The sequence below is a fragment of the Amia ocellicauda genome, chromosome 2 (assembly GCF_036373705.1).
Source record: "Amia ocellicauda isolate fAmiCal2 chromosome 2, fAmiCal2.hap1, whole genome shotgun sequence".
Classification (NCBI taxonomy): domain Eukaryota; kingdom Metazoa; phylum Chordata; class Actinopteri; order Amiiformes; family Amiidae; genus Amia; species Amia ocellicauda.
The window spans coordinates 9,327,436-9,355,304 of NC_089851.1; the positions used below are offsets into that span (position 1 = coordinate 9,327,436).

The 27,869-nt window shown below is 39.8% G+C and overlaps 1 protein-coding gene across 3 annotated transcripts in view; it reads right to left on the reverse strand.

Moving 5' to 3' along the window:
* Positions 1 to 1,112: 1,112 nt before the first annotated feature.
* Positions 1,113 to 27,869, reverse strand: part of zeb1b (zinc finger E-box binding homeobox 1b) — an 89,609-nt gene continuing 62,852 nt past the window's right edge. For all 3 annotated transcript variants that reach the window (XM_066717786.1, XM_066717785.1, XM_066717787.1), the window contains 7 exons: positions 19,895 to 19,954; positions 14,873 to 15,031; positions 12,311 to 12,513; positions 11,537 to 11,642; positions 9,303 to 11,113; positions 4,935 to 5,115; positions 1,113 to 3,750 (listed from right to left, as the gene is read on the reverse strand). In XM_066717786.1, coding sequence (XP_066573883.1) covers positions 3,152 to 3,750; positions 4,935 to 5,115; positions 9,303 to 11,113; positions 11,537 to 11,642; positions 12,311 to 12,513; positions 14,873 to 15,031; positions 19,895 to 19,954 — 3,119 coding nt within the window. In that variant the 3' untranslated portion in view covers positions 1,113 to 3,151. The remainder of the gene's footprint in view (positions 3,751 to 4,934; positions 5,116 to 9,302; positions 11,114 to 11,536; positions 11,643 to 12,310; positions 12,514 to 14,872; positions 15,032 to 19,894; positions 19,955 to 27,869) is intronic.

Below are 27,869 nucleotides of genomic sequence, written 5' to 3' on the forward strand. Positions count from 1 at the left end.
GGTGTTGGGTTTTGGTATCCTAGGGCCCCTGATGGAGAGGAAGACTTTCTGGATGCTAATCTGATTCCTGTCTACAGGGATTGAAAGCTAAATTCTCTGTTCCCCCAAAATTGGAGTAAAGCATTTCATTTCAACAAAAATCATTCGGAATTAGTTTGCTGGAAGCTCACTATTTCTTATTTATATTGGGTCTCTGAAGAAAATATTGCCTACCGTTTTCAGATGCAGGGTAATCCGATGATACAACAGCGGGGATTTGTTTGAAACCGGCCCAGAGTGGGGAAGAGATGTGTAGATCAATGTGGAACAGCCAGGACACTTGATCATACATTTTGAATGCTCTTAGTCTTTGGAAAGAATGTGAATCCCTCTTAAGCCACTGCTAATGTCGTTTGGCAACAAGGAGAGGTCAGTGTTTCTTACAGAATAGGATCTGATTATAAAACTGGATTTGTCCTAACTTTATTTGATGGCAAAACAAGCAATATCCAGGCACTGCTTTTACTCCTCAGTGAAATATGTTGCCTGGTTTTATATCTGACCGGGTGAAAGGGACAGAAAGCAATCATACCAACGCACTGCACAGACAGTTCACATTTTCTGTGATACTCTTTAAAGAGATCTGTGAAGAAAATCAAAGCTCTTCTTGCACGGGTTTCCTCCAGCTCAACTGCTCACAAAAATGTAATTGCCTGAGTGGAATTGAATAATTACAAGGCACTTGATTTCCTGCCTATATATTGGCTTTAGGCTGTCTTCCAAAGAGCTGTAATCCATGGTTACTAAACCAAATCTGTTTCATAAGAGAACTGGACACATCTGCGACAGGTTCGGCAATACGAAATAGAAGGGAAACATGGACATGCGCTTCATATACATAGTTATACATCATATCACTTTTCAGGTGTCTACTCAACTCAATAGTCTGGAAATGAGTTCCTCCAGGCTTATGAAAGTTCATACAGGCGAACAACAACATGATCCCAGTTTCCTACCAATGTCACTCACGACGTTGACATTTTCAAAGAGGGCCCATCAGGTGAGCATTTTACTTTATTCGAATGCAATAAACCTCTGAACAGAACCCTGCAATGATCACCAATGAAGACTGCTTTGTTGATGTATTTTATTGTGAGATGGGGAGTCAGATAAAAAAAAAAAAAAAAAAAAAAAAAAACCTAACAAAACAAAGCTATAAAAATGACCATGAATTAAACAGGGACTTATAAAAGAAGTTGTAGCCTTGACATAGACATATAAAGTAACCAGTTGGCACAAAACATAAAAAAAGTTATGTTAATATAATTTTGGCTTTGTAAAAGGACGATACAGCTCCATGGTTCGGATAATCCTTCAATACAACAGCAAAGTCTCATGCTATTAGACACACAGTTAGTTTTAAAAATTCAGTAGCTTCATATTAAAGTGGGTAAAAGTCAAACTAACTTGGGTTATGGATGCAAAGGTAACAGGTTCCAATTCTTCTCTCTTTAGGTGTTCTGTCAAAGACAGGCTGAAATGTTAAAATAATACTTTTTTTTATTATTTTTTTAAAACAAACCTCAAATGCCCGAGCTTCACTTCAGGCTTTGAAATCTTATTAACAACCTTCCAAATTATTTTTCATACTAAAATATATTATTGTATTAATACAAACTACAGTATTATACACTACATTGTGTAATAAATAACCATAAAGAAATATAAAAATAAGACACATAAATATAAAAGTTTTCTAAAACTAAACTGGTACATATATCAGTGAGTAGGGTATTAATACTGCCATTGTTGAAAACATACAGTACACGCTTTTTTTGCATGAACATAAAAAAAACAAAACAAACAAACAAACAAAAAGGATAAAACAACCAAACTGAAAATAATACTGACAGGTAAAACCAGCTAACACTTAATATTTTGGGACCATATCCACTAACATTTGTTATCTGAAGTACAGGCTAGGTCGCCACAAACTTTTAACAAGTGCACTGAACCTAAAGAGACAGACATTCCAGGGCAGCAAAATTACACAACATCTTTTTTGTAATTTTTTTCCTCATTCAATGTTCTAGCCATCCTGAACACATGCATTTTTTTATATATATAAACAAAAACAAAACAGAAAATGCATCTCACTTCAATAAAGTTACTTCAGTCCAAATGCCGGGATGCACGTAAAACAAGAGCTAAAAATGGCTTGAGACATGATGCTACAGAGACCGCAAACAAATCTTAGTTAATATGGGCCCTACATTAAAACAAGGACTGGCTACAGCCATTCATTAAAAATAACACTGTTCAATGGCACTTACAGCACACAGGTCTTGCATAAGGCTGGGGGATTAAAATGCTTTGTATTGTAATTATTTACTTCCTTCCTTTGAATGTTTAACACTGACTGCAAAGTAACAAAGAAGAAATAGAAATGCTGGCTTTAATACTCTGATATTCTGCTCCCTGCTTGAAAAATCTAACAGTATCAGGCGCCACATTTGTCCCCAGAATATCATCTAATTTTTTTTCGTATTTTTTTCTTTTCTTTTCTTTAAGGCTAACAATCCACAAACAAATGCTAGGCTAACATTGGCTAATGTCACCAATAAGTACTACTCTAGTGCGATAATACTGAAGGGTAGACAACACTGAAGCATGTTGTATCCTTAGGTAAACCAGGAATACTGTAGTGCAGAGGTTTTTTTTTCTTCCAACTTAACAAAATACTGATTTAGCAAACTTCATTGGCAATAAAAAGGTATAGAAATCTCTCCCAACTGTACAGCTTAAAAGGTTATAACATGAGTGACGAAATTAGTAACACTGATAAAAGAAATGACCCAGGATGTCTTAGTAATAAAACATTATCTAAAACTTGTTGATTCTAGCTTTCAAAGTCAGTATATGCATTTTTTTTGTTAAACTTTAAGTATTTTTACAAACAATTTTCTAACACTGAAAATCTTTCATGTGGAAAAGTTACTAGTTTTTGAGTTGTTCAGGCACACCTGGATTTATACACAGTAGTGAACTGAAACACAGCATCAGAGCCACTGTGTCGTCAACAATAACACTTATATTGTATAGAGCAAACTGTGGTTCTGTTTCCTCTCGGTTGATTTCCCTCCCATTCCGAGGAAAAGGAGTCCAGTCCATTTCATTTTCTGTCACAGTCATCAGGTGTTTCTCTCTCCTCTTTCAAAACCACGCCGCTGCTTTCCTCCGCCTCCTCCATCACTTCCTTCTTGATCTGCAGCTCTTCCGTCTCCATCGCCTCCTCTTCCTCCTCCTCCTCCTCTTCCGCGACTCCGTCTTCCCGTCCCCCCTCTCCCCCCGCCGGCACCTCCTCGTACTCTTCCTTCACAATGGTCACCATGGCCGCCTCCTCTTCGTCCTCCTCCTCCTCGCTCTCCTCGTCTTCCCTGCTCTCCCGGTCGTCGGAGTCCAGCTGTGAGGGCGGGGAGGTGGCCCTGCTGTCGGACTGCTGCTCCGCCGGGGGGCTCTCCTCCCGGGCCCCGGCCCCGGCCTCCCCGTCCCCCTCCTCGGGCTCCGGGCCCTCGCGCTCCTCCGCCTCCCTCTTGCAGTACGAGTAGCGGTGGTTCATGTGCTGCGAGTAGGAGCCCGAGTGCGAGAAGCGCTTGCCGCACTTGTCACACTGGTAGGGCTTCTCCCCCGAGTGCAGTCGCATGTGTTCGATCAAGTGGTGCTTGTGTTTGAAGGCCTTGTTGCAGATGCCGCACTCGTGGGGCCGTTTACCTGGGAGAGAGAGGGGAAAAGGCAGGGGTGGTTAAGAACTCAGCTTCACCGATGGTCTCGCTTCCTCCATCTCCAACCAAACACTCTTCCCGAGGGCAGAAACCTGCACACAGTTGTAATTTGAGGTGGTCTTGCTTCTCCCCACAAAAGGTTAACATTCTTAAAGTGTACGGGGAGCGTTACAAAGAGCAGGGGGTTTCTACATGTTTGCCATGAGAACACAAAGGCCTGCTCGAGTACTTAAAGCTCCAGAGAAACTTGTTTTAATTATCGAGACAGCTGTGTCATTTGTGTGGACATTACACTGGGCCCCAGATATAACAGTAACATTGATCTATTCTTTGTCAAGAAGGGGGTAACAGATATTACACTAGGAAGAGTAATTCACAACAATATGTAAGTGCACAAGCTGTAGCGAGTTTCTATAAACCAGACGTATGGTTATTCATTGGAACGACTTTATTGGAGACGCTGTACATGTATAGAATCGTTTAAGAAATGTGTTTGTTTCTTTCTAAAAGAAAAAGTTTTTATTTTGAATTGTATTTTAAAAGGATGGGTTATGAAGAGTTTTCAGAAGTGGAAAACGCTATAAATACTATTTGAGGAAGCTTTAAAAGAGAAAAGGCAAATAATAATGTACAAAAATCAAAAAAGCCTCACTGTTAATCCCATACTTCCCATGGTAGTGGTGTATAACCACTCTGTTTAGCAATGCAGATAATGAATTCATCTCATCCCATCCAAATACACTTTCCTTGCTTTCCAGTTTTTGGGCTTTACAGCTGAAAAGAATGATTCTTCAGGGTGGGTGATTTGCTGTTGTACTTGGATCCCTCCATGCCTGAATTCACCAAATGCACATTGGTAATTGCAAGCAGAGACCCGATACAACTTCCAAGTTTAATTAAAAAGGTGCAACGATTGGCTACCGATATTATGGGGAAGAATTTACAATGCTCTCAGTGCATGTTGGGTAATAATTGTGGAAAGGGCAGTTTCAGCCATGCATAAAGCATGTCACGGGTAATGATATTGCATTTTTATACTCCTGTCAATTCTACTTAGTTTAATATTTTTCTGGACCTCGGCGGAGCACAGTGATGCAATGTCTCGAAACACAGCAGACAGAGGAGTCAACTGCAGTCATAAATTGCCCTTCTGAGGTTATACTTTCCACATACCTGTGTGCTCATACTTGTGTCTCAACAGGGAGCTGCTCTTCTGGAATATTTTATCACACAAGTCACAGGCGTACATTCCATTTTCTGTTTTCCTCATCTTCTTCCGCGGAGGAGTGGAGTCGGAGTCATTCTGGTCTTCCACAGTGGAGACGCCCTCGGAGCTAGTGTCTTGCCTTTCCTCCTATTAAGGTAAAAAGGAAAAAGGAACGTCGGGGTCACCGAGAAGGCAACAAAAAAAGGCATGACACCAATCACACATGCAAAACTCTCGCTGCACGGATGTGGTTATACCTTATGTTAAGAGAGCAAAAGATCTCTGACCTCTGATGTGCTAACATATACATATACATTTCATGCAGACTCAAATTCCAACGTTTTTCAGATGTAGACCACTCACACAGCACTATATTAGCAGTGTTTTTCTCACACAAACTAATCATTCTTTCTGCCCAAAGAATGAATAGGTAGCATCCAGCAATTGTTCTGCTGGAATTTCCACACGAGACACAGCCCTGATGAGTTTATGATTAAAGTGAGTACTTTCCTCACTCCTACTGTACTCATTTTCTACTGTAGACACTTTTGTGATCCCAATCTATACATCAAATAAGAATGCAATGCCATTCTAAGATATACATTATATATAAGATATGCTTATATAGTAATAAACCCTGGAGTCTTGGAGTCAGGGCTGAGACTCCCAGACATATGTGAAGTCGTTAATTAAGCAAAGCGATGGTTCAGGCAGGAAACTCACTGAACCACACTCAGAATGAATCAGCACATTTGTTTCCACAGAAGAACAACACTCAATGTATTTAAATTCGCCCAAAATAGTGTCCCCTGCCGTTCACCTCCACCTGCATCCCGGCTCTCAGGTCAGGGGGGAGTGGGAGCATTAAGAAGCCAATGCAGTCAGGTTTGTAACTTGATAAAACCAAAAAAGAAAAGCGCATCAGCACATCAAGGCCACATAAATAAGGTTGAGATCAAAACTGTAGAACACACTGCATAGGATTCATATATGAAGATTAAGACTGACCACATCAATGCAAATGGTCAAACAAAAATAACTTGTATAGAAATAACTTCAACTTTCACACTCTGCTGCTAGCATGTGGGTGGCTAAAGCCCACGTGTTTGCAAGACTGGCCCTGTAGGTTTTTAAAGCTGACATTTATAGGTAGATACTTAATTAACAGAGTAGATACTTGGATTAAAATATTTACTTGTACTAATTAAGCAAATAATAGCCTCAATTAAATAATTCCCAGTTCAGCTGGAACAGAAATCAGAAAACAACATGATTGTCCAGGACCAGTGTAGCAGATCCCTGCTGTGCTCTGTAAGTGTGCAATACTAACCCACTCAGCTGAAGGGCAGCACAACGATACAAATACATAGTTGGAATTCATCCTGTACCTTAATGCAATGAGTAAATACATTTGCCACAAGTGAATAAGTGGAAACTCAACCGTTTACAAAAGCATTGTGAAATAAAAAGTAAAGAAAAACCAGTGTACTAACAGCCAAACTGCTGACAAAACTTCACAGATTTAAGTCTTTATCATTCACTCCGAGTTCTACGAAGGTTACTGAAACTAAAGACCACTCCACATATGAGACCAAACACCTCGAGGCTCTGACTGAACTGCAGAAACCTAAAATACCTCCCCTGTAACAGCAATAGTACAAAATACTAGAATAACATGTATAAAAATGATAATTTTGTTTTGCTGGAGTAATAATTAAAACTTAAATCACAGGGATATTTAAAATGTTTTCTTTCTTTTTCAACTGGTGTTGGACAGAGAAGGATTCACAGTGATAGCAACACAGGCTGGTAATTGTCCCCCAAGACAGGACGACCAATAAAGGGTAATTGCACAGCCCAGATGAGAAGCCCAGACTTGACACTCAGACACTGTGTCAGAGAGGTGGGCCTGAACTGCCCTTTGCCACCACTATCACACACTGAATGAAGTGAAAAACTACCAGCAGTCCTCTGTTTACACTACACAGGTGACAGGGACACTACGGAGCATACTGCCATCACTCACTGAACCAATACTCTCCAAACAAGAACACATCTGATATTTCAGAAGCTTTTTCCAACAAAATGGCCATGTCAAAACAAACTGTTGTGTTAAATGATCAAACCTTCCATGGATATAAGAACTACAGCCCCTCATAACAGTTCATCTTGCAACGATGAACATCTCACCTAACCTTCTCAAAGTCGTACGCTCAAAACCAAAATAAAGCCAAAACAACCATCCAACCAACCAAAGAAACGACTCAAAAAACATCAATCAGGGAAACGCCATAGAATATGTGTAATAGCAAGCGATAAGGTCCTGCACTTCCAATAAAGAAGCAAAAAAACAACAACCCCAAAACAGAGCTGGAAGTCCAGTACAGTTTGAACTGCGCTCTGAACGTGGCGATCGCATTCCAGCAACATCACAATCCAAGTCACTCTCGGCATTCGAGTGGAAAGAATTCTAGGAGGTCCCCTGATAATGTTTAAACTATTCTTGGCAGCAAAGTCGCTCCTTTTTGGTCTGCATCCACTGCCTGTAAAGAGGAGCAGATTACTGAAATGTCTCTAAAGAGCCAGGATACGCCCAGGCCCTTTACTGTAGAGGCTGCTGTCACTCCTCCTTACAAACAAAATCTGGGCCACCGCCATCTAAGACCTGTGCACGAACTGGATCTAGTTTCCTTGCCGTTTATACCTCTATATTCACCATTTCCAAAGCGAAAGGTTCACGATAATAGTAAGAGACGTTTCTAAGAGTTATGAGATGCCACAGATTTTCCAGGGCCTGTCCTTCTCCACCCTTTACTTAAGCTGAAATATGGAAACCTTTCCAAATTGGAATAGATAGGTGGAACCCAGCCCTACAGCAATAGATGACCTTAGTGGAGAGCTGCCAAGACATCTGGTTTCACACCAGTGATTTTCTATGAAACGTTCTCCAGGGATCTATAATACCTCTTAAGTTAAAATTTAATGTAAAGAAATTACACTCTGTTACACAATACACTCTGTTATCTGCAACACATCACTTATTTGATGGCATTTGGATTGGCAACAACTATGAAAGTCCTGCCCTTGGAACACAAAATGAGTGGGCTAAATAAATAAAACGTTTAAGGAGGGGTACTTAAGGTGAGTTAATGCAAGTTTTTATTTAATTTTCCTATTATTCTCAAGAAGGCACATTTGATGCTATTCCAATTTTCAGTTGATGTTCTTTTAGGAGAACACATTCATACAGACATCATGAATACTTAACTCACATACCAATATGTACGCAACAGAGGAGTTTCCAGAGAAGACATACATTTAGCTTGTAGGGTTAGGAAGGTCCAAATACTATTTTCTAAAGATAAGCATTTTAAATATGAATATGCTAATTTAAACATTACCTTAGACTGCACTCGTTGCAAATAATTACCGAATGCACTGCTTTAAGATAAAACACAGTGTGTGCAGAATACACTACAATATCCAATGTGGCTTATCCTTCGACTCATGCAACAGTCGATACAAGATCAATGTTATACTCAAATCAACATGACGCTACTAGATAACAAAATCACTTTCTTGTAGAAGTAGTAAAGTACACTATGTTACTATATACCAAGTATTAATACTATAAATCAGTATATACCAAGTACACTTTCTGTATAGTAAAGTAATAAAGTGTACATATAGTGCACTTAATGGTGTTAGTTTTTCATCAGGTTTCCTTCATTCTCAGTTGGGAGATTGATTTTTTGGGCTCATTATATGTATGAGATGCCCAGTCTCCCTTGGCTGTGTTATTTAGAATACCTTGTGTAGCTGTTCTCCCTGAGGGCAAAGTGAATTGCCATGTCTTCAACTGAAAATATACAATGCAAGGTGTGCATCTAATTAAGAGTCCTTTTCTCACAGCACATTGCTATTACACTCTCAAGTGTGTTAATAAATACATAGTTTATAAACTCAAGTAATCACCATCCAACTTTTTTTTTTTTTTAAAGATCAAATTCCATTTCTAAAATGTTTATCAGAAGTTCTTCCGAGGGCTGGGCTGGTGGTGACGTAATGCCATTCGCCTGAGGTGATTTATTTAAATAAGGATCAGAGAGTGAATTGAATGTAAAACCCGATTCTCATGTCACCCTGCTCATGCAGAACACATTCGACTCATGCTCTTACAATGGGTTTGAATTCCAGTTTGGAGAGTAAGAACCAACTCTCCTGAAACCTCTTGCTTGCCCCCCGGGACAGAGTGGGGCTGCATCTTGTAGAATACATTTTAAACACACTTAACCGTTTTATCAAATAGGCTATTCACATTATTGTTTACAAACCTGGTTTCCATTTATTTGTATGGTTTTCTGTGGGGTTTCAGATCCTGCTGGGCTGCTGCTTGAAGTGGTGTAGGTGTATGCAACCTGGGGGATCAAAATAGTCTGTTTGTTGGTTGTCAGGGCCCGTAAACAAGGAACACTACTCTGGTCGGTAATGGCAACAATCGTAGGTAACTGAGTGGTGACTGTGGGAATAGCAATGTTAATAGGATTGGCACTTGGTGGGGTAACATAAACAGGAGTTGGGCTTGCATTAATAGTGTCACTTTGCAGCTGTTCCTTCTTTGTGCAAGTTAAGTTCAAGGGTTCTTCCTGAACGGAGTAAACACTGTTCTGGTAAACACTGGTACCGGCGGCTCTGTCCATGTCTTCTCTGGCTTGCTTTGGTAGTGAGAGGTCGAGGGGCTCTGCCTGTGCCTCGTCCTCGGCGCCGTCCTCCGTTTTCACAACGACAGGCCTGGACGAGGACAGATTTAGTGGTGACGGGGGAGGTGTGTTGCTTCCAGACCCATTAACGGTCACGCTCGAGGGCTGTACGGAGATAACCTGGGAGTCGGTCAGGGTAAGTGGCTTTTCCGCGGTTGACGTACTGTCCTGCACTGCTCCGACGGAAGGGACAGCGGTCTCATTTGGATCACATTCTGGTGGGAGCGTGTCTTGTTCAGAAGAGGTACCGGGAGCTCCCAGTGAGATCTGCCCCGTCTGCATCTTCTCAAACCACTTCTTGACGACGTCTAGGGGCAGGCTGACAGAATCGGAAATCTTGGAGAGCTCTTCCTTGGTGGGTTCTGCGTTTAAGGCATAGTATGCCTTGAGGAGTGACAAGAGGTTCTTTAGGGGTGGCTGACCAGGAGATAGAGTCCCATCCAGTGGGTTGGACGAAATGGTCGAATCTGATTTCTCTGGATCGGTTCCATTTACCTGCAGACTCCCACCTTCTTTTTTCAAATGACAGTGTTTGAGCTCTTGAAGTGCATTTAACCCCCCCGGGCAGTCGTCACAGAGAAGACAAGTGCTCACCCTCTTTTCAGTCTCGGGACATTTGCTTTTTTCTGTTTTGACAGTGAGGTCTTCAGGGAGTTTCTCAGTTTTGCAGACCTCGGCAGTACTCGGGCTCTCCTTCTTCAAGCTTTGAGGCAGGACTTGAACTTGGCTGGGCTGCTCCAAGCTGTAGTTGATGATAATTTTGGTCGTTCCGTCCTGGTCGACGAGGGGAAGACTGATAGCAGAAATCAGGGAATGACCTCCCTGCTGCACTGAGCCAATTGTTCCTTGTTCTTTGGATGAGGCATTGATGTGAGCGTTCTCCAGTACTTGGCGAATAACGTTTCCGTCCACGGCTACTTTGAGAACATTCTGAATGTCACTTAGGTTGATGCTGAAAGGGGAGACCAGGCCCACCGTTGGCAACACCACAGCTTGCACCACGCCCTGAGATGAAGCCGCCGTCGCTTGCAACGTGGCTCCCCCATTGAACACCCCGTTCTGCAAAGTGGTAGCACAGTTGATTCCAGGGGTCACCACGATGGGCTTGTACTCATAATCCACAGGTTCAGTTTTGATTTGGTTGACGGGAAGCTGCTCTTGTAGCGGTTTGCTGTTGTCAGCCTTCTCCCGGAGTTGTGTTCTGGCAGGGGTGCTGGGCGACGAAGACAGGGAAGGAGACGGACACTGGGAAGTCTTGACTCCTGGTCGGGGCCGTCCATTCACAGGCATCAGACCGATACATTTCTTACTACTGATGTGGGAGCTGTACGACCCAGAGTGAGAAAAACGCTTTTTACAGTTCGGGCATTCGTATGGCTTCTCTCCTGCAGAGGGAAAGGAATTCAAAATGAGAAAAATAAATAAAAGAGGGAAACCTACAGTTAGACCTCATGCATGCCAATGATTCAATAAAGGCTGATTGGATTGGAGCTCTGGGAAATATGCTTTAATTGCAATGCACATTGGTAATCAAAGAGCAATCCAGTTGCATGCAACACAAAATACAAATTGTTCACACAAACAAATACACTAAAAAATAAATATGTATATATATTTAAATATTCAAATATCTGGACCTACATATCTAGCAATACAGCTTTAGCATTTGTCCCATCCTGTTTAGCCTTAGCTGATTCTTTTTAATGAGGTGTCTTTTATGATGACCTCATAACATATGTTTTAGACAGGCTTAGAGACCGTGATGTTTGTGGTGAGGTGAGCAGCTGAAAGGGTGGTGTAGTACTTACCACTATGGATACGCAAGTGCTCTTTTAGATGGTGCTTGTATTTAAACGCTTTTCCACACTCAGTGCATTTGAATTTCCGATTGCCCCCAGACTGTGTGACATGACGCTACAAGATTAAGGAAACAGAAACGCACCGAATAAGTACAAGGCACTGCTTAGTCACATGACATCTGCATGATCATTCTGCATTCATCTGATACGATAATCAATAGTTTGTCTGATAAACGTTTCTATTGGTTACTCTGTGCTGGTTTCTGCAATTGGTCAGCTTTTCCATCTCTTAAGTATGCTCATCCATGTTTTGACGTGCATTTTAATACAATTGACATTTGCCATCTCTTTATATAATGTATTATAGTGAACAGCTGGAGGGGAATCCAGATCTCCCAAAATAATGTACATATATTTTAATGAGGGAAGATTTGTTTACTCCAGATAAAATAGTCTCCTTCCGTGTCAAACAATGGGTATAATTTGCTACAAGCTTCTGTCTGGTTGAACAAATTGCTTTACAATCTTACATTACTCTGGAAACACTGGAATTATATACAGGGCTATACCAAAAAAACATCACATCACTATTATGATATTCCTACGCTAACAGATACAGGATCCAAAGGACGTATTTAAAAATGTAGGCCTAACTGGAAATGAGGCATTTTAAACAAACACTGCTGAGGGAATAGGACATATAAGATCATACCAATTCATCTGAATACTTTAAATACTATCAGATTAAGCTCTAGGATTAGTTAACTGCTGATAAACGTGTACCTGATCTCGGCCAGATTTGTGTGCCGTCATGTGACGCTCTAGCTGTGTTCGGTAGGCAAACGTGTAACTGCAGAGAGAGCAGCTAAAGTTGTCCTCGTTCTTCTCGTGTCGATATTTGATGTGTTCCTTCAAAGACGTGTAGCGTTTGTATCCTCTGTCACAGTACGGGCATGCTAGAAGCTGAGAGAAAGCGTCTGGCGTCCCTGTGAAGGAGACGACAGACAAAACAAATAAATTTCTGTTACAGAAAAAACTACTATGTGAAGAGTTTTGTTCCTTCTCTACAGATGCAAAAACTGCAGAGCCTGTCCTGGGCTCGTCTGTAAAAGGAGGCCTGGGATCACGATTCAAAGAACGCTGGAAAAAGGCGAAGTGCGGCCCTTGTCGAGGATTGTTAAATTAGACCAATAATTTACTTGGAGGTGGCAGAGCTTGAATGTTGTGAAAAGGATTTGGAAAGAGATCAAATTAAATCTAAAAATGGTATGTATTCATTATGGGGGGAATTCGCTTCTCTGATCACAGTAAAATGGTAATTGAAGTTGGGAGTGCTATTGTATAGCCCTGACATGTTTGAATCTGTATGAAAGACTCACTCATCTCTAGAGATTGCAATTGATGTTTTCAATTTTTCATTTTTTTGTCAAATTGAAGTGTTGGGGGATGAAAGTTTAATAATAACTCCAAGGTTTACGAATATTTATAGAAATGAAAGTATAAACTGCATGGCATTTATTACCTATTTATATAAAACTATTATTAAAAAGAATAATGTAAGACAGCTTTAACTGGTTCTAATTCACTTTTAATCGTGCTGATTTCCATCAACAAGCAAAAATGGAAAACGGAAATACAGTGAATCATAGAGGTCATATGCAATAATGATAAACAATATTTGACTGCATACAGCTACTGTATACAGCATACAGAGTATTGTCCTTTTTTCCATTCTTCATTTGAGGAAGACTATGTAGTTTTAATTATTTAATTCTTAGACAATGTGCTCCCAGTTATTCTTTGCACAGACTGGGCTGCTTTTAACCAGCTGTGCAGATATATCATATATTGGTCTTGACAAAATGCACCTACTGATTTAACTCTCATTCACTATAGATCATTATATATTCTGGTCAAGACCCGGTCGACTAATTTATAGGTCTCTTATGCCACAGGTATTATTGCTTTGCAGCAGGAATGTTGGATCCCATTGTGAGTTTTATGTTTCCCCAGCACCTTTTCTTGTTGAACAGAAAACCAAAAACTGGCTACATGCTCCCAGTGAGCCAGCCTTCCTAGGCTGAACTCAGACTTTTTACAAGGTCAAAGTTTCACAGCTTGGGCTTGGTAACCTTGCAAACACAGTCAAAAGCTTCAGCTTGAAGAGTACCCACAGAGCACACAACCTACTAGTATCCAAGGAAAATAGGGCCAATTACCTCTTTACAATACACATGTAATCCATGCTACTCAGATAATGTAGCCACCCTAGTAAATTATAGTGTCATGATAATTGGAAAAACAAATTCTACAATAATCCGGGAGTACTGTGATGCTGCATTATTTATAATGCATAATATTATTTTAATAATATTGGATTGTATTATCACAACTACCTTTTGAACAAAGGAAAATAAATGATATTGCTCCTGAAATAACAGCAAAAAAAATTAAAATACCCTTTTATGCTGGAAACCGGTACTTGGGTCAAAGTTGTGTTCATGTGCATAAAGAGGCTTTTCACACCATGAATGGTGGCTGCATTACTTTGGCTATGCATCACTTTGACGCTTGTTTTGATTTTATAAAAATACAACTTTTTAAAGTTCACTGGAGCAAACTACCTTTATAAAATATTAAAAAATAAAAACAAAGAAAAATACAATCCAAAACAAACCTGAAACTCCAAACCTGGTTTTATTTAAACAATTACTTTCACAGCATAGCAAAGGTGAAGGAGACTGTAAAAACGTTACAAATGGGCAAATCCATGTTAGAATAATAGAGTCGATTTGTCATTTCCTAACTGAAACAAACGGTACACAGGAATGTTCAAAATGGCTCGGATAATAGATGCCACAAGCTTTTAATGTGTGCCTGCTGTTTATTTATTTTTCCTCAAGGGGAGAAATAACTGTTTGGCTTAACAGCACATAGGTAAAATAAATGAGGAAATGCAAGCAATTAAAGTGAAACAAAAGGGATGTAAATGGCTGCAAAATGTGTTGCGTGGTGCACAATGAAACCAAAGAAAGGTGTTTTTATAGGCCAGACCCACACAGACAACAACCATTACAGAGCAGTATGTTTCGTTTTGTGTGATTAACTTAACATACTAATGAACACACCTGAAGGCAAGACTTGAGTTTATTACACACGGCCTCCTTTATGACGGACATTCGCCATTTTATCACCACTACAATCTGAGAATTTGTTGTTCTCAGCGCAACATGTTAATGGCGCTGTTTTCCCATGGTTAGGAGAATAGGGGAGAGGAAACGGGAGTGCAGCTGGAGCGGAGGGGTGTGCGATGGGGAGGTATGAGGGGCGCGTGTGGTTGGTTACCATTCTCGTCGTGCCCGCTAGCCTCGGGCGTGCCCTGCCGCTGCTCCTCCTCCGGCGCCTCCGGGTAGATGACCGCCGTGTCACCTTGCTGCAGGATCTCCTCCACGATCGGGTCAGTGTTCTGCTCATCTTCGGCTTCTGAACCACATTCGTCCTTCACTGGAAAACACAAGCGACAAAGCCGTGAGAACAGGTCACTCCAGGCCCTGCTTGCTCAGAGGAATCGTACCCGTGCACTGCGAAGAAAATGAACGACACCCATATCATATTTAAGAGACTTTACAATCTAGATCTTAACATATTACGGACTCATTTTAAGTGTGTGTTTGTGATTGTTGTATGTGTGTTTTTGGTTTGGCTGCAGATCTCGACACGCAAATAGAGAGATTTTCGCAAGGTTAGTCTCACAAAAGCGAGCAATACAAAAATGGCTTTAAAGAAGAGGCAAAACGGATAACTTTCACTGGCTTCTGATAAGCGCTATAGCAGAGTTTTTTTTAGGTCAGCCTTGAAATATTCAATTTCCATGTAAAAATCAATCACTGAAAAGCAGACTGCATGATTTAAAATACATCTAAAGAGAACAAGCTTTGGTGGATTGAATGTAAGACGCACATTAACTCTTATTTATGGCTTTATCTTCTCCATTTATAACATAGCTGTATTTTACAATACTGTGCTTTTGGAATGTAAGCAAAATGCTGCACCTCTACTGAAAGTTACACAACATCTCAAGTCCTTCACCTTTCCTCTGAGAGCTGAGCCATCTCAGACATTAGCAGCGGAGCCGCGTGACAGGGACAGCTGGGGGAGCCTTCAGGCTGCCAGCAGTGAGTAGCCATTCCCTCAGAGGACACAAACCAGATGTCACTTAGCAAGGACCTCCGATACACACACTTTCACAGTCCCACAGAACAAATCTGCTGTTCTGATTTTTAAAGGTATACTGCAGCGGCCATCTCTAGCTTCTTCTTATGTGATGTAACAAAGTAAATAGTTAACCTGGGAAGTAACAGCAGCTGTAGTTCATACAAGGTTTAAAATATAACCCGGACCAAATTTAGTGCCTGACTTTAGCAGCCAGTTCTTCCCATTAAGACCTTAATTTGTGCATTATTGTGAAAAGTAATGTAGACAATATACTAAAGACATGTACCGAACTGATTTCCTGCTCAGTAACATGAATGGTGTTCAGGTCATTAGAAGCACATTTTGATCAACATGAAATGCAAACAGAAGCAAGGACATCTGTTCTGCCTCTGTAATGACAGGTCCTGCCTTTGCACAAACCCCTACAAGTGAAAATTGCACACATTTGTAGTCACCAGGGTCTGTTCTGGATAGTCTGTTAAAAAATACAAACTGCTTACCTACAGGAGATACACCGCCCTACTGGCCAAGAAAAATACATCTGATTCAAAGGGCACGGTGCGTTTCCTTTTGAGCTTTAACTTCCGCAACGCAGAGAACAGAGGCTACTTTCAGTTCTGCCTTTGAGTTCACAACACAGGGATCCCCTCCGATGGAAAACAGCCCCTCTTGTTCACTGAAAGCACTTCTTTAAAGCTCCCAGAGCAGAGCCAGCAATGGAGCAGCAGGGCCAAGCGCCCCGCTGACCTGGAGCCGACCTCCGACCTCCTGGGTCCCAGAGCACACAGAGTGCGGCCACACAACCCGCCTGCCACTCCCCACTGACAGACTATGGCACAAAACAATGGGCACTGGTTCATAAATCATCGTACTCTGCTTACATTTGTAGATTTGAATAATCAGTTAGTTTCTGCATTGTTTTAGGGTGCTAAACAACAGAGGATAAACTGCCATCAAAAGTATTGAGAAACTGGCAAATCTACTTCTAAATCTTCTAAGGAAGAAGGCAGAAGAACCACTAGGTTTATACAAAATTATTTTTTAATGTTTTTAAAGAAAACAGTACAACAGATGATTTTAACTGGCACGTGGGCATTCTCCCTCAATTTACTAGGACTTCTTGTAACAGAGTATGTATGTATATGCAAACATATGCTCTAACACGTACATATTTTTTTCCCGCTACTCTTAATAAAGTAATTTCATGGTAAGTATTAATTTGCATCCTTTTATGCCAAATCTTTGAAATGCTATGGAATGCTTCATCCCATTAAATCCTACAACTAACAGTGCAGCTCAGAAATACAGTCAAATAAATGATACAGCACGGTGGAGAAAAAAAACAAAAAAAAACATGTTTGGCAGGCTTACTGCTGAGACGTGTATATAAAGACTATCAAATGAACCATAAAACAGTTCACAGCCCCAGTTCCCCCAGAGAGTCCACAGGTCAGTAAAGAACAGAAAATCTCAAATGTACCAACAAATATCTCAATGCTTTCTAATGTGCAAATAAAACAACATTTACCATTCAGGGACATCAAGTTAAACAAGATCATGTGACATCTGCAAAGCATGTTTTTTATAAGATCATTTTCAGTCACAATTATAAATAGTAAATACGCTAACCATGACTAATTAAAGCCCTAAGGGGAGGAGTTTAAAGGCAGGCCACGTCTTAAAGAAACTAATTTCTTGCACATTATCAAGCCTTTTCATGTTTTTCGTGCATACAATCTGAAAAACATCTTACATATGAACTACTACCCAAGTGTAAATTCCTGTTCAGAAGTTCAGATAAAACGAAGTCATCTGGTGCCATTTTAACCTGCATCATTTCCCAACAGCAAGATCCTTAAAAACTTAAACTGAAGTCCGGCAGAGCTAACTTTTAGAAAACCAAATGTTAAAACTCCAATCATGTGGTAATATCGTAATATTGTGATTCAGTTGTTTTGAAAAGCCTGGTGAGACTTACATTTGGAAAAGACTAAAAAAAAAATTGAAAGGGATTCAAAACCTTTAATTTGTTTTGCATTGTGAAAATCCCCCCACCCCTTCAGGCAATGTTAACTCAAGCAGGCCTTGTTTCTGGGACTGTCAAGTCCTTGCGCAACACACTGAATAGGTGGTGCTGCTTCCCACTGAGGTCTAGTGGGAAACAATGCTGTACACAGAATCGGCCGTTGCTATGTACATAAATACTTTCAGAAGGGCCTAAACCACTGCCAGTTCACTCCACCTCTCCTATAAAAGCACTGCACCGAGCCAGGTGCTCCTTGAGAGACTTGAGAGTCCAGGGTTACATTCATCCTTACAAAACAAAGGACAGAAAACAGGGAAAAAAGCCTGAGTGCCTGTAAATATCAGCTTTTGCTGTAATACAACAATTTTTGGATCCCATGAGCCAACAGTACCATTCTGACGTTTGGTATTACACTTTATTGAATGTGTTTGGGGAACATCTTATTAGGGTTTCTTAAGCTTCTCAATTGATCTATAAACACGGCCTTCAAGCATCTTCTTAAACTCAGAGAACTAAAGTGATTGGGGTTATGTGGTTTGTATGCTGTAGCCAGGTTAACTGTAGATACCAAAAACTACACATACAATATCAAAGTGAATTCAGTGTAGTTGGGTTTATTACAAATATTTGTATGTTTGATTGTAACATTAACAGACAATCAATTACAATGTTTTAAAGCTTCACAGATAAACTCCACTATGAAAACTAGACTCTAGAAAAAAAGGTACCGTGTTTTCCCCCCCACAAGACAGAAAGTTTTCTGATTGGTGGACATAGAATGCTTCAATTAGTTGTACCTTAGGAGAAATATGTCCAAGACAAATACGATTTTGCTCCCAAAAGAAACACTACTTCTTAACATGACCCTTAATGTGTAACAAGTCTGCAATGAAAAAACAGACTGGATTTTCCTTGTCAGCTTTGGTGCTGTTTTCCAGGAATTCACGGAGCAGATGCCACAGTCACTACCTCATTCTGAAATCATAATCTTTCTTCCCCCTCCCATTGGGACACACGAGATTGGGCTGCCGAATGCGAATGAGCCGGCTGCAACGGAAAATGTTTCCATTAGTCTGCAACAGCAGGTGATCATCCACCCAGCTCCCCAGTGCCATGTCAAAATCCAGCAATTGAAAAACAAGCACACAAGTGAAAGACTGAGAGACAATACTCTGTAAACTGACGCTGGGACCCTGATTAGCATTAGACAGTTCAATAAACATCCCCAAACGGTGTGTTATTTGCAAACACACAAGTAGAAAAACTGCCAGTGTTTTGAAAATGTCTTGGAGATGTCAAAGTAGAAGTACCTGACAAAGACTGATTAATACCCCGTTTCCCAGCGTCACAATTATGCTGGCAGTATAGAGCAAGTAGTGCAAGCTGGCAGAAAAAACCTACATGAATTGATGTTCTCAGATCCTACCTGATCAAATTTGTGAACCAAAAGCCCCCGTGCTGGGCCTGTGCTCACAGGATGACAGTTTTGACTAATAGGAGCCGCTCACCGTGCCCACCTTTTATGAGGACACACCACGCGTCTGAAACCCATTTACATCTTTATTTTTAAACTTTCTTTAATGCCATGGAAAATAAAAGATAAGGAGTAGAGACCTTAAAAAACTCATTAATACTAAATATCTATAAAACATTGATCTTTATAGACTCATCTGTTACAGTTTTATGATGAAAACCTACACCAAAACAAGAACATAAAGAAGTGGAAGTGTTCAGATCTAACAAAAAAAAGCTCTAAATAAAGCATGTATATATTTTGTTGTTACTTTTCCTCATTTTTGCAAACCTTGCTACCAAAACAGGACTTTCTTTTTTCCTTCTCTTGCTGAATTAAATCACTGTGGGTGACTGAATTATTGACCCACACAGTACTGAACTTAACCTGACTTCATTAGACACCAACTGAGTAGGATTCATCAAGAGATTTAACCCCGACCAGCGCTCTCTAACACTTGTTAGATGTTAAATGGCCACCCTTTGTGATTCACCTGTGTAGGGCACTAACTAGTCCCATCCAGAAACTGAATTGATGATGTCATAGATGTATGCTGTAAAATCTGAATGTTTACAGATTAATTCTGTCACTTTAAATAAAAAACTGGGCTCACCTTTATATCCGGCTTCCTGTGGCTGAGCTTCAGGCCCCAGGGTGTCTTTTCCTTTTGTTTCTGTGGGCACATATAAAACAGTGAAATAATTAGGAAAAACACACAAGTATTAATGTGATGTTTCACACCCTGGATGGTTTCAGTTTTCACGTTGATTCAAAATCCCTTTCCACTCCTAGCTAATGTTTACAGTGATTGGGTAGTTTAGGTTATGGTTACTGAGTGGAACAGTCCATAAATGGCTTGCTTACTTTTGGTCATCACACCCCATTTGTTTTAGTCACTGGATCTAAGTTATTCCTTGTTAGTGCCAAAATCCTCAGTTTCACGCATTTGCAGGTGGCATTAAGATATATGTTTTGCTTGGTTCTGTGACAGCTATTTTGCTGATCACGGACAGCATTGAGGAGACAGTTTTAGGTGTGTGTGGTTTTCTCCATTTCAGACTAGTAAAACTAATCTACTACTTACATGATTCAAATCACAACTTCAGTCTTTATTTATATTGTGTCTTGCTTAATTGAATACTCTTTTAATCCTACACAGACCCTGCTCTTTTCAATTCAAACACATATGCTCATGACTTAAAACACTGCATTTATAAGTATAAATCTGCATGAGCCAAGAATTGTGAGGGGAAAAAACTATTAGCTCCAGAAGGTCATTAGTTTTTATACACCATTCAAAGGTGCTTGAATTTCTTTAAATATAGTCAAAATAATAATAATAGTTCAACCTTATGCTCCATCACTGAAAAATATTATCAAAAGGTTTTTAATCTTCCCAATTCCTCAAATGAACTATGTTTATTTTGGGGTGATCTGTTCACATTCACAACAGCTAAGGGTTTTTCAATTTATTTTAATTTCGTACAAGATATTAATTTAATGAGTGAATGAATAATGACAGACAGCATAGTGCTCCTGAAACCAAATCATGAAGAATGATGTATAAAACAAAATAAAATTGAGAAGAGACTATGTTTTCCGGAGTCACACAGACAGACCATCTCATGCGAGTGCAACCACTCTATAAATTTATCAAGGTCTTATTTTGCAAGAGGTGGCTGGGAGTAAATTACGGTCCTGTCCCTCTGGAGGTCACATGCTGTTTGCTGTGAGGGACTTCAAGGTAAGACAAACAACTGTTTTACGGGAACTGAGTGTAAGATTGATATGAACCGAGAGCAAGGATATGCATATCAAGCCAGGAAGTGTTTGTAACATACATTAAGTTGTATCAGTATAATCTTTCCCACCGACAGGTCTAATTACATAATTCATATTTGAGAGGCCAATAAAATACAGCTGGAATACTAACTTGGAGGACACTGGTTGCTATAGGAACTTTGGGTGTACTAAGAAGTATAAAGGACTTACTATCACAAATGTGTGAAATAAACACAGAATTTCCTTATCAACAACAAACAACAACAACTACAAAATGTCAAAAAGATTACCATCTGTTTCTGGCCCAAAGCAGACTTTTAAGCTCATTTTTCATAATGTCAATAAAAATAAAATCAATGTACAATCTAATGGGTTTCATTTTTAACACTGGATTTGTTTAATAATGGTCTCAACTATGCTAAGGAAAACAAAAAAAGACGAGATGAAATCACAAGATGTGAGTTCATACATTCACAGTTTCATTTGCTATTTGACTACTAAGTTCAAGAGAGTTTTTGTCAGAAAAAACAAGAAAACTGAAAGAAAACAACAATGTCGCTGCTCCAGAAACATCTGGCATGTCAAGCAGTTACCTTCAACAAGAAGCGGAAAAAGCTCAACTGATAAGGAAAATAAAGGCACATCTGTGCTTTCTCATTACAGTAAAACGTTTGAAGTTTATATGCAAAATTGACCTCATCTACACTAGAGTACAACAGCAAGATTGTGTTTCAGTATGAGTAAATTAAATAAGGCAAAGAACTTAAGGTGGAAACATTGAAGTAAACTATCTATTGTTTGTGGTTTACATTTTGTCTTGAGAATGCAGCAGGAGCTGAATGCTGAATTATTTTTGTAATAGTTGTTGTTTTTGAGGAGCACAAGTGCACACAACCCCACTTCAAAACCTAGACCTATTTCTGTAATGCTATAGAAAATAAATATTGTATTCCTGTAAAGAGGTATGAGCTGAGAACTGTACACATGGACTGGCATCTGTTTGTGCTATGACTGTCTTTCATAACTAATCACCGCAGCTGGAAAAGCCTGGACCAAAGATTGTCTTAATCTTCATGTATACAACCTTAAGCAGAATAAGAAGCTTTAAGGGAAGGGATGTTTTCGGTGTTGCACCATACCTAACTGGCAACGCGCACTTGGGTATGTCTTTAACGTGAAGTACAGTGAAACATTTACAAAGTTTCCTAATAGAAACAAAATTAGCTCAAAGTTGCAGGAAATGCTGTAATAGGCAGTTTCAAGTTCACTGCAAAACTAAACAGACTAGACTTCCTCGATTTCAGTTCTAGTACAATCCCCATAAAAGGTGATACAACTGTGTAATGGATGTATCTTATTGTTTTTGTCCCCAAAAATCTAGATGACATGAAACATCTTCAGATGCTTATTGATACTATAGTTGACTGAGGTGTCAGAATAGAAGCTAATCTTTCCTAAGCTATAATGATAAGCATTAGACAGTTGTTCCTCAAATCTTTAAATTGGAAGAAACCAGAACCTGTTCCATTTATGATCATTGTTGATTAAGAGGAGTTATTTTAAAATTGAAACAAGTGTCGTTTTTGCACCACTTATAGTACTTCTAAGTGAGATGTTAGAAAAGACCAAAATCTCAACCCTTTCTAACTTAGCATTATGGTACTTTCATACTTTCAATAAAAAAAAAAAATTAAAAATAAATAAATAAATAAATAAAGTTGAGTTCCCATATCATGTTTCCTAATTTAATGGTCCACGGTTTGTTTTTGTATTTGCCAACACTTAACAAAAATGTCGGTGCACTTTAAAAACATGCTAACTTCAGTTTTATGTGCCTTACAATACTGTAATTTAACTCTGCAACTATATCCCTCAGTGCCCTTCGGTTTATGTTACAGTAGTAAAAAAAAGGTGTATGCCTTCCTACATTGCAAGGTAAACTATGTATGAGTAGGAAACCCAAGCCAATTTTAACTTCTCAGCACCATATAACCTCTGCAGTGCCAGAAGCCGATAACAATGGCCTCACACGGAAACCCACTTCCTCTGAGGTAGGCCATATATATTACCATCTTCTCACTTTTTCCCTGCCTGCTACTTTCTATATGTCGAAGTGTTGTTCTGCTAACACTGCAATCAGGACTGCTGCTTGCATCGCTCCTTGCTCGGCTCCGCACACTGTTTTGCAAAGCACAGGATAGCAAGTCCTTACAGACTAATAATCAGAATCTGAAGGAATTCAAACTAGAGATTCTGAGCCCTTTAGCAATGCCTTCCCACCTTGTCAAGGCTAGTCCCGATGTAGGCGCATGCCATTTAAACCTTGAAAATCAATTACAAAATGTTAGCATTTACAACCCAAATGACACAGGTCTTCTTCATTTAAGTTGCATCTTTGTGTTCCTGCACACACTCTTTTAAGTGGTAATTCAGGTGTCTAATTACAGAAGACGGAGGAGGGCAAGCAAGAGTTGATTTGACAATAAAGGAGTGCAGAGCAGTAATGGGGATAACTCAAAGAACCAGACAACTCTTAAATCCATAATAAAGAAATACAGAACTCTGCTGGGAGAGGTAATTTATCTGGCGTAGATGGAGTAATGTATGTTTCTTAACTAATACTTTCTTTATCCATGCTGTAAAAAACAACAAACAGCAGTACTCGCACCTGTGCTAAGCTGTTTACCGTTTTAATTAAATAATTAAGTAATTCATGCTATTTATTTATTTTATACACACCTCATTCATAAACAAGTTTTAGTGGTGACTGTACTTTAAAGGAGTTGAACATTAATTATTAACAAGATTAACTATATATATATATATATATATATATATATATATATATATATATATATATATATATATATATACATATATATAATTTAACTGACAGTGCTATTACATTAAAGCTTTTTCAATGCACTTGTTCTGCTCTATTGGATGATGCTAACTCCCTGGTGAATATAGTTAATAAGAAGTGTTTTAAAAGGTAAGGAGCCATTTTTTTATTCATATGTCTGCTTAATGTATAGCATTGCTTTCAATACCTTAAATGGATCATCAACCCCACACACCTCTCTTTTAAGTACTGTCAGACTTTTACATATTTTCCCCTTGATAATTTGATTAAAGGTACACACCAGGATCTCTGCTATGTAGGAATCCCCTCTCTCTGTGAAGTACTTTAATGTAGCATGTAGCATCATATAAATCTTTACCCAAAAATGTAAGAGAACTGCATGTGGTATCAGTCCATTCCTGCTTACTATAAATGATACAAATAGAAACAGCTATTCTATCCACTTGGCAAACCTACTTTTTAACATCTGAGTAGCTTGATTTTGTTTTTAAACCAGAACACTGTTAAAACATGTATCTTTTATTGAAATTGCACAAAACTGTATGAAAATATGTAGTACAGGAAAGTGACTGGCTCTCCAACAAATATGTTTCAGATATACCTTTAGTTACCAACCTATTAACACTAAATAAAATCAGATTGGGAGGCTTACTCATTATACAGTTATATTACATTATCATATTACATATCAAAGAATTTGAAGTATTGAATATTCCTTTTTATGTATTTAGTCTGGCTTTCTCCATCTCTAGAGTCAAGATAAAACAGCTGGAGCTGGAGGATCAGTGCGGTCCGATCTATCAGGTCTCCATCAGCTCAGGAGACAGGAGACAGGAGACAGGAGACAGAATCTCACAAAGCCACAGCCTTGCCAACTCTCAACTGCAGGAATGTTTTAGATGGTTTCCATTCATGTTCGCGATACAGAGGATTGGGTATGGGCACACGTATACCACCACACTCTTCTTAGATTAAGATCTATCCTTAATAATAGGACACCTTAGTGCATCAGGAGGCATAGCGTTATGAAGGAACCCTCAAGATTCAAGAAGACGGTTTGCTGTGTATGTCTGTCATATGATTATATGATTATATGTTATATGATTCTCTGCTGCTTTATCTTCAGCTCTGAACTTCAACAACAAACAGTGCTGGATTCTGCAGTAGGAGATACCTGCAGCCACTTTTGCCTCCCTGATGGTATTGCATGATGGATAAGTATCTGCCTGTATTTTTCAACATTGAGGTGACCATTCATTCTGACCAAATCGCCAACTCCATTTGCAGAAATGCAGCCCCAAACTTGCATGGAACCTCCACCATGCTTCACCGTTGCCTGCAGACACTCATTCGTGTATCGCTCTCCAGCCCTTCGGTGAACAAACTGCCTTCTGCTACAGACAAATATTTCACATTTTGACTCATCAGTCCAGAGCACCTGCTGCCATTTTTCTGCACCCCAGTTCCTGTGTTTTCATGTATAGTTGAGTCGCTTGGCCTTGTTGCCACGTCGGAGGTATGGCTTTTTGGTCGCAAGTCTTCCATGAAGCCACTTCTGACCAGACTTCTCCGGACAGTAGATGAGTGTACCAGGGTCCCACTGTTTTCTGCCAATTCTGAGCTGATGGCACTGCTGGACATCTTCCGACTGCGAAGGGAAGTAAGCATGATGCGTCTTTCATCTGCTGCAGTAAGTTTCCTTGGCTGACCACTTCGTCTACGGTCCTCAACATTGCCTGTTTCTCTGGCTTCTTCAAAAGAGCTTGGACAGCACATCTGGAAACCCCTGTCTGCCTTGAAATGTCTGCCTGGGAGAGACCTTGCTGATGCAGTATAACTACCTTGTGTCTTGTTGCTGTGCTCAGTCTTGCCATGGTGTCTGACTTTTGACAGTAAACTGTCTTCAGCAGCCTCACCTTGTTAGCTGAGCTTGGCTGTTCCTCACCCAGTTTTATTCCTCCTACACAGCTGTTTCTGTTTCAGTCAATGATTGTGTTTCAACCTACATATTGAATTGATGATCATTAGCACCTGTCTGGTATAACTGTTTAATCAGAAACCTGACTATATGCCTACAAAATCCCTGACTTTGTACAAGTGTACCTAGAAGAATTGATGCTGTTTTGAAGGCAAAAGGTGGTCACACATCAAATATGGATTTGATGTAGATTTTTCTTCTGTTCACTCACTTTGCATTTAGTTAATTGATAAATATAATCTATTAACATGTCTATTTTTGAAAGCATTCTTACTTATTTTACTTACTTACTTACTTATTTTTTCACACCTGCCTAAAACTTTTGCACAGTACTCTACACTCACCTAAAGGATTATTAGGAGCACCATACTAATACTGTGTTTGACCCCCTTTCGCCTTCAGAACTGCCTTAATTCTACGTGGCATTGATTCAACAAGGTGCTGAAAGCATTCTTTAGAAATGTTGGCCCATATTGATAGGATAGCATCTTGCAGTTGATGGAGATTTGTGGGATGCACATCCAGGGCACGAAGCTCCCGTTCCACCACATCCCAAAGATGCTCTATTGGGTTGAGATCTGGTGACTGTGGGGGCCAGTTTAGTACAGTGAACTCATTGTCATGTTCATGAAACCAATTTGAAATGATTCGACCTTTGTGACATGGTGCATTATCCTGCTGGAAGTAGCCATCAGAGGATGGGTACATGGTGGTCATAAAGGGATGGACATGGTCAGAAACAATGCTCAGGTAGGCCATGGCATTTAAACGATGCCCAATTGGCACTAAGGGGCCTAAAGTGTGCCAAGAAAACATCCCCCACACCATTACACCACCACCACCAGCCTGCACAGTGGTAACAAGGCATGATGGATCCATGTTCTCATTCTGTTTACGCCAAATTCTGACTCTACCATCTGAATGTCTCAACAGAAATCGAGACTCATCAGACCAGGCAACATTTTTCCAGTCTTCAACTGTCCAATTTTGGTGAGCTTGTGCAAATTGTAGCCTCTTTTTCCTATTTGTAGTGGAGATGAGTGGTACCCAGTGGGGTCTTCTGCTGTTGTAGCCCATCCGCCTCAAGGTTGTACGTGTTGTGGCTTCACAAATGCTTTGCTGCATACCTCGGTTGTAACGAGTGGTTATTTCAGTCAAAGTTGCTCTTCTGTCAGCTTGAATCAGTCGGCCCATTCTCCTCTGACCTCTAGCATCAACAAGGCATTTTCGCCCACAGGACTGCCGCATACTGGATGTTTTTCCCTTTTCACACCATTCTTTGTAAACCCTAGAAATGGTTGTGCATGAAAATCCCAGTAACTGAGCAGATTGTGAAATACTCAGACCGGCCCGTCTGGCACCAACAACCATGCCACGCTCAAAATTGCTTAAATCACCTTTCTTTCCCATTCAGACATTCAGTTTGGAGTTCAGGAGATTGTCTTGACCAGGACCACACCCCTAAATGCATTGAAGCAACTGCCATGTGATTGGTTGGTTAGATAATTGCATTAATGAGAAATTGAACAGGTGTTCCTAATAATCCTTTAGGTGAGTGTATATATATATATATATATATATATATATATATATATATATATAATTATTATTTTCACCATTTATCTTCACATTCTACTCCATAACTTCCTAGTGAAACAAATATTTTAGAAATGTGCAGAAAATGTATATATTTTTTTAAAATAAAATAGCTTAGATAAATGTCTCATGTGTTATCCATCGCAAAATCACACACCTAGGTAAGTGGCATCCATCTGGGTTACACTGTAGTGATTTGCATGATTTCAGGATCAATTTAGTAGTTCCTGTAGGTTCCCTCTGCTGGGTAGTGCATTTCAAATGAGATTTCAAAACAACTCTGGGATGTGGCAACATGTTGTGGTCTGACAAAAGTAAAATGGAACGTTTGGGCCTAAATGCAAAGTGATGGGTTTGGGACAAACCCAT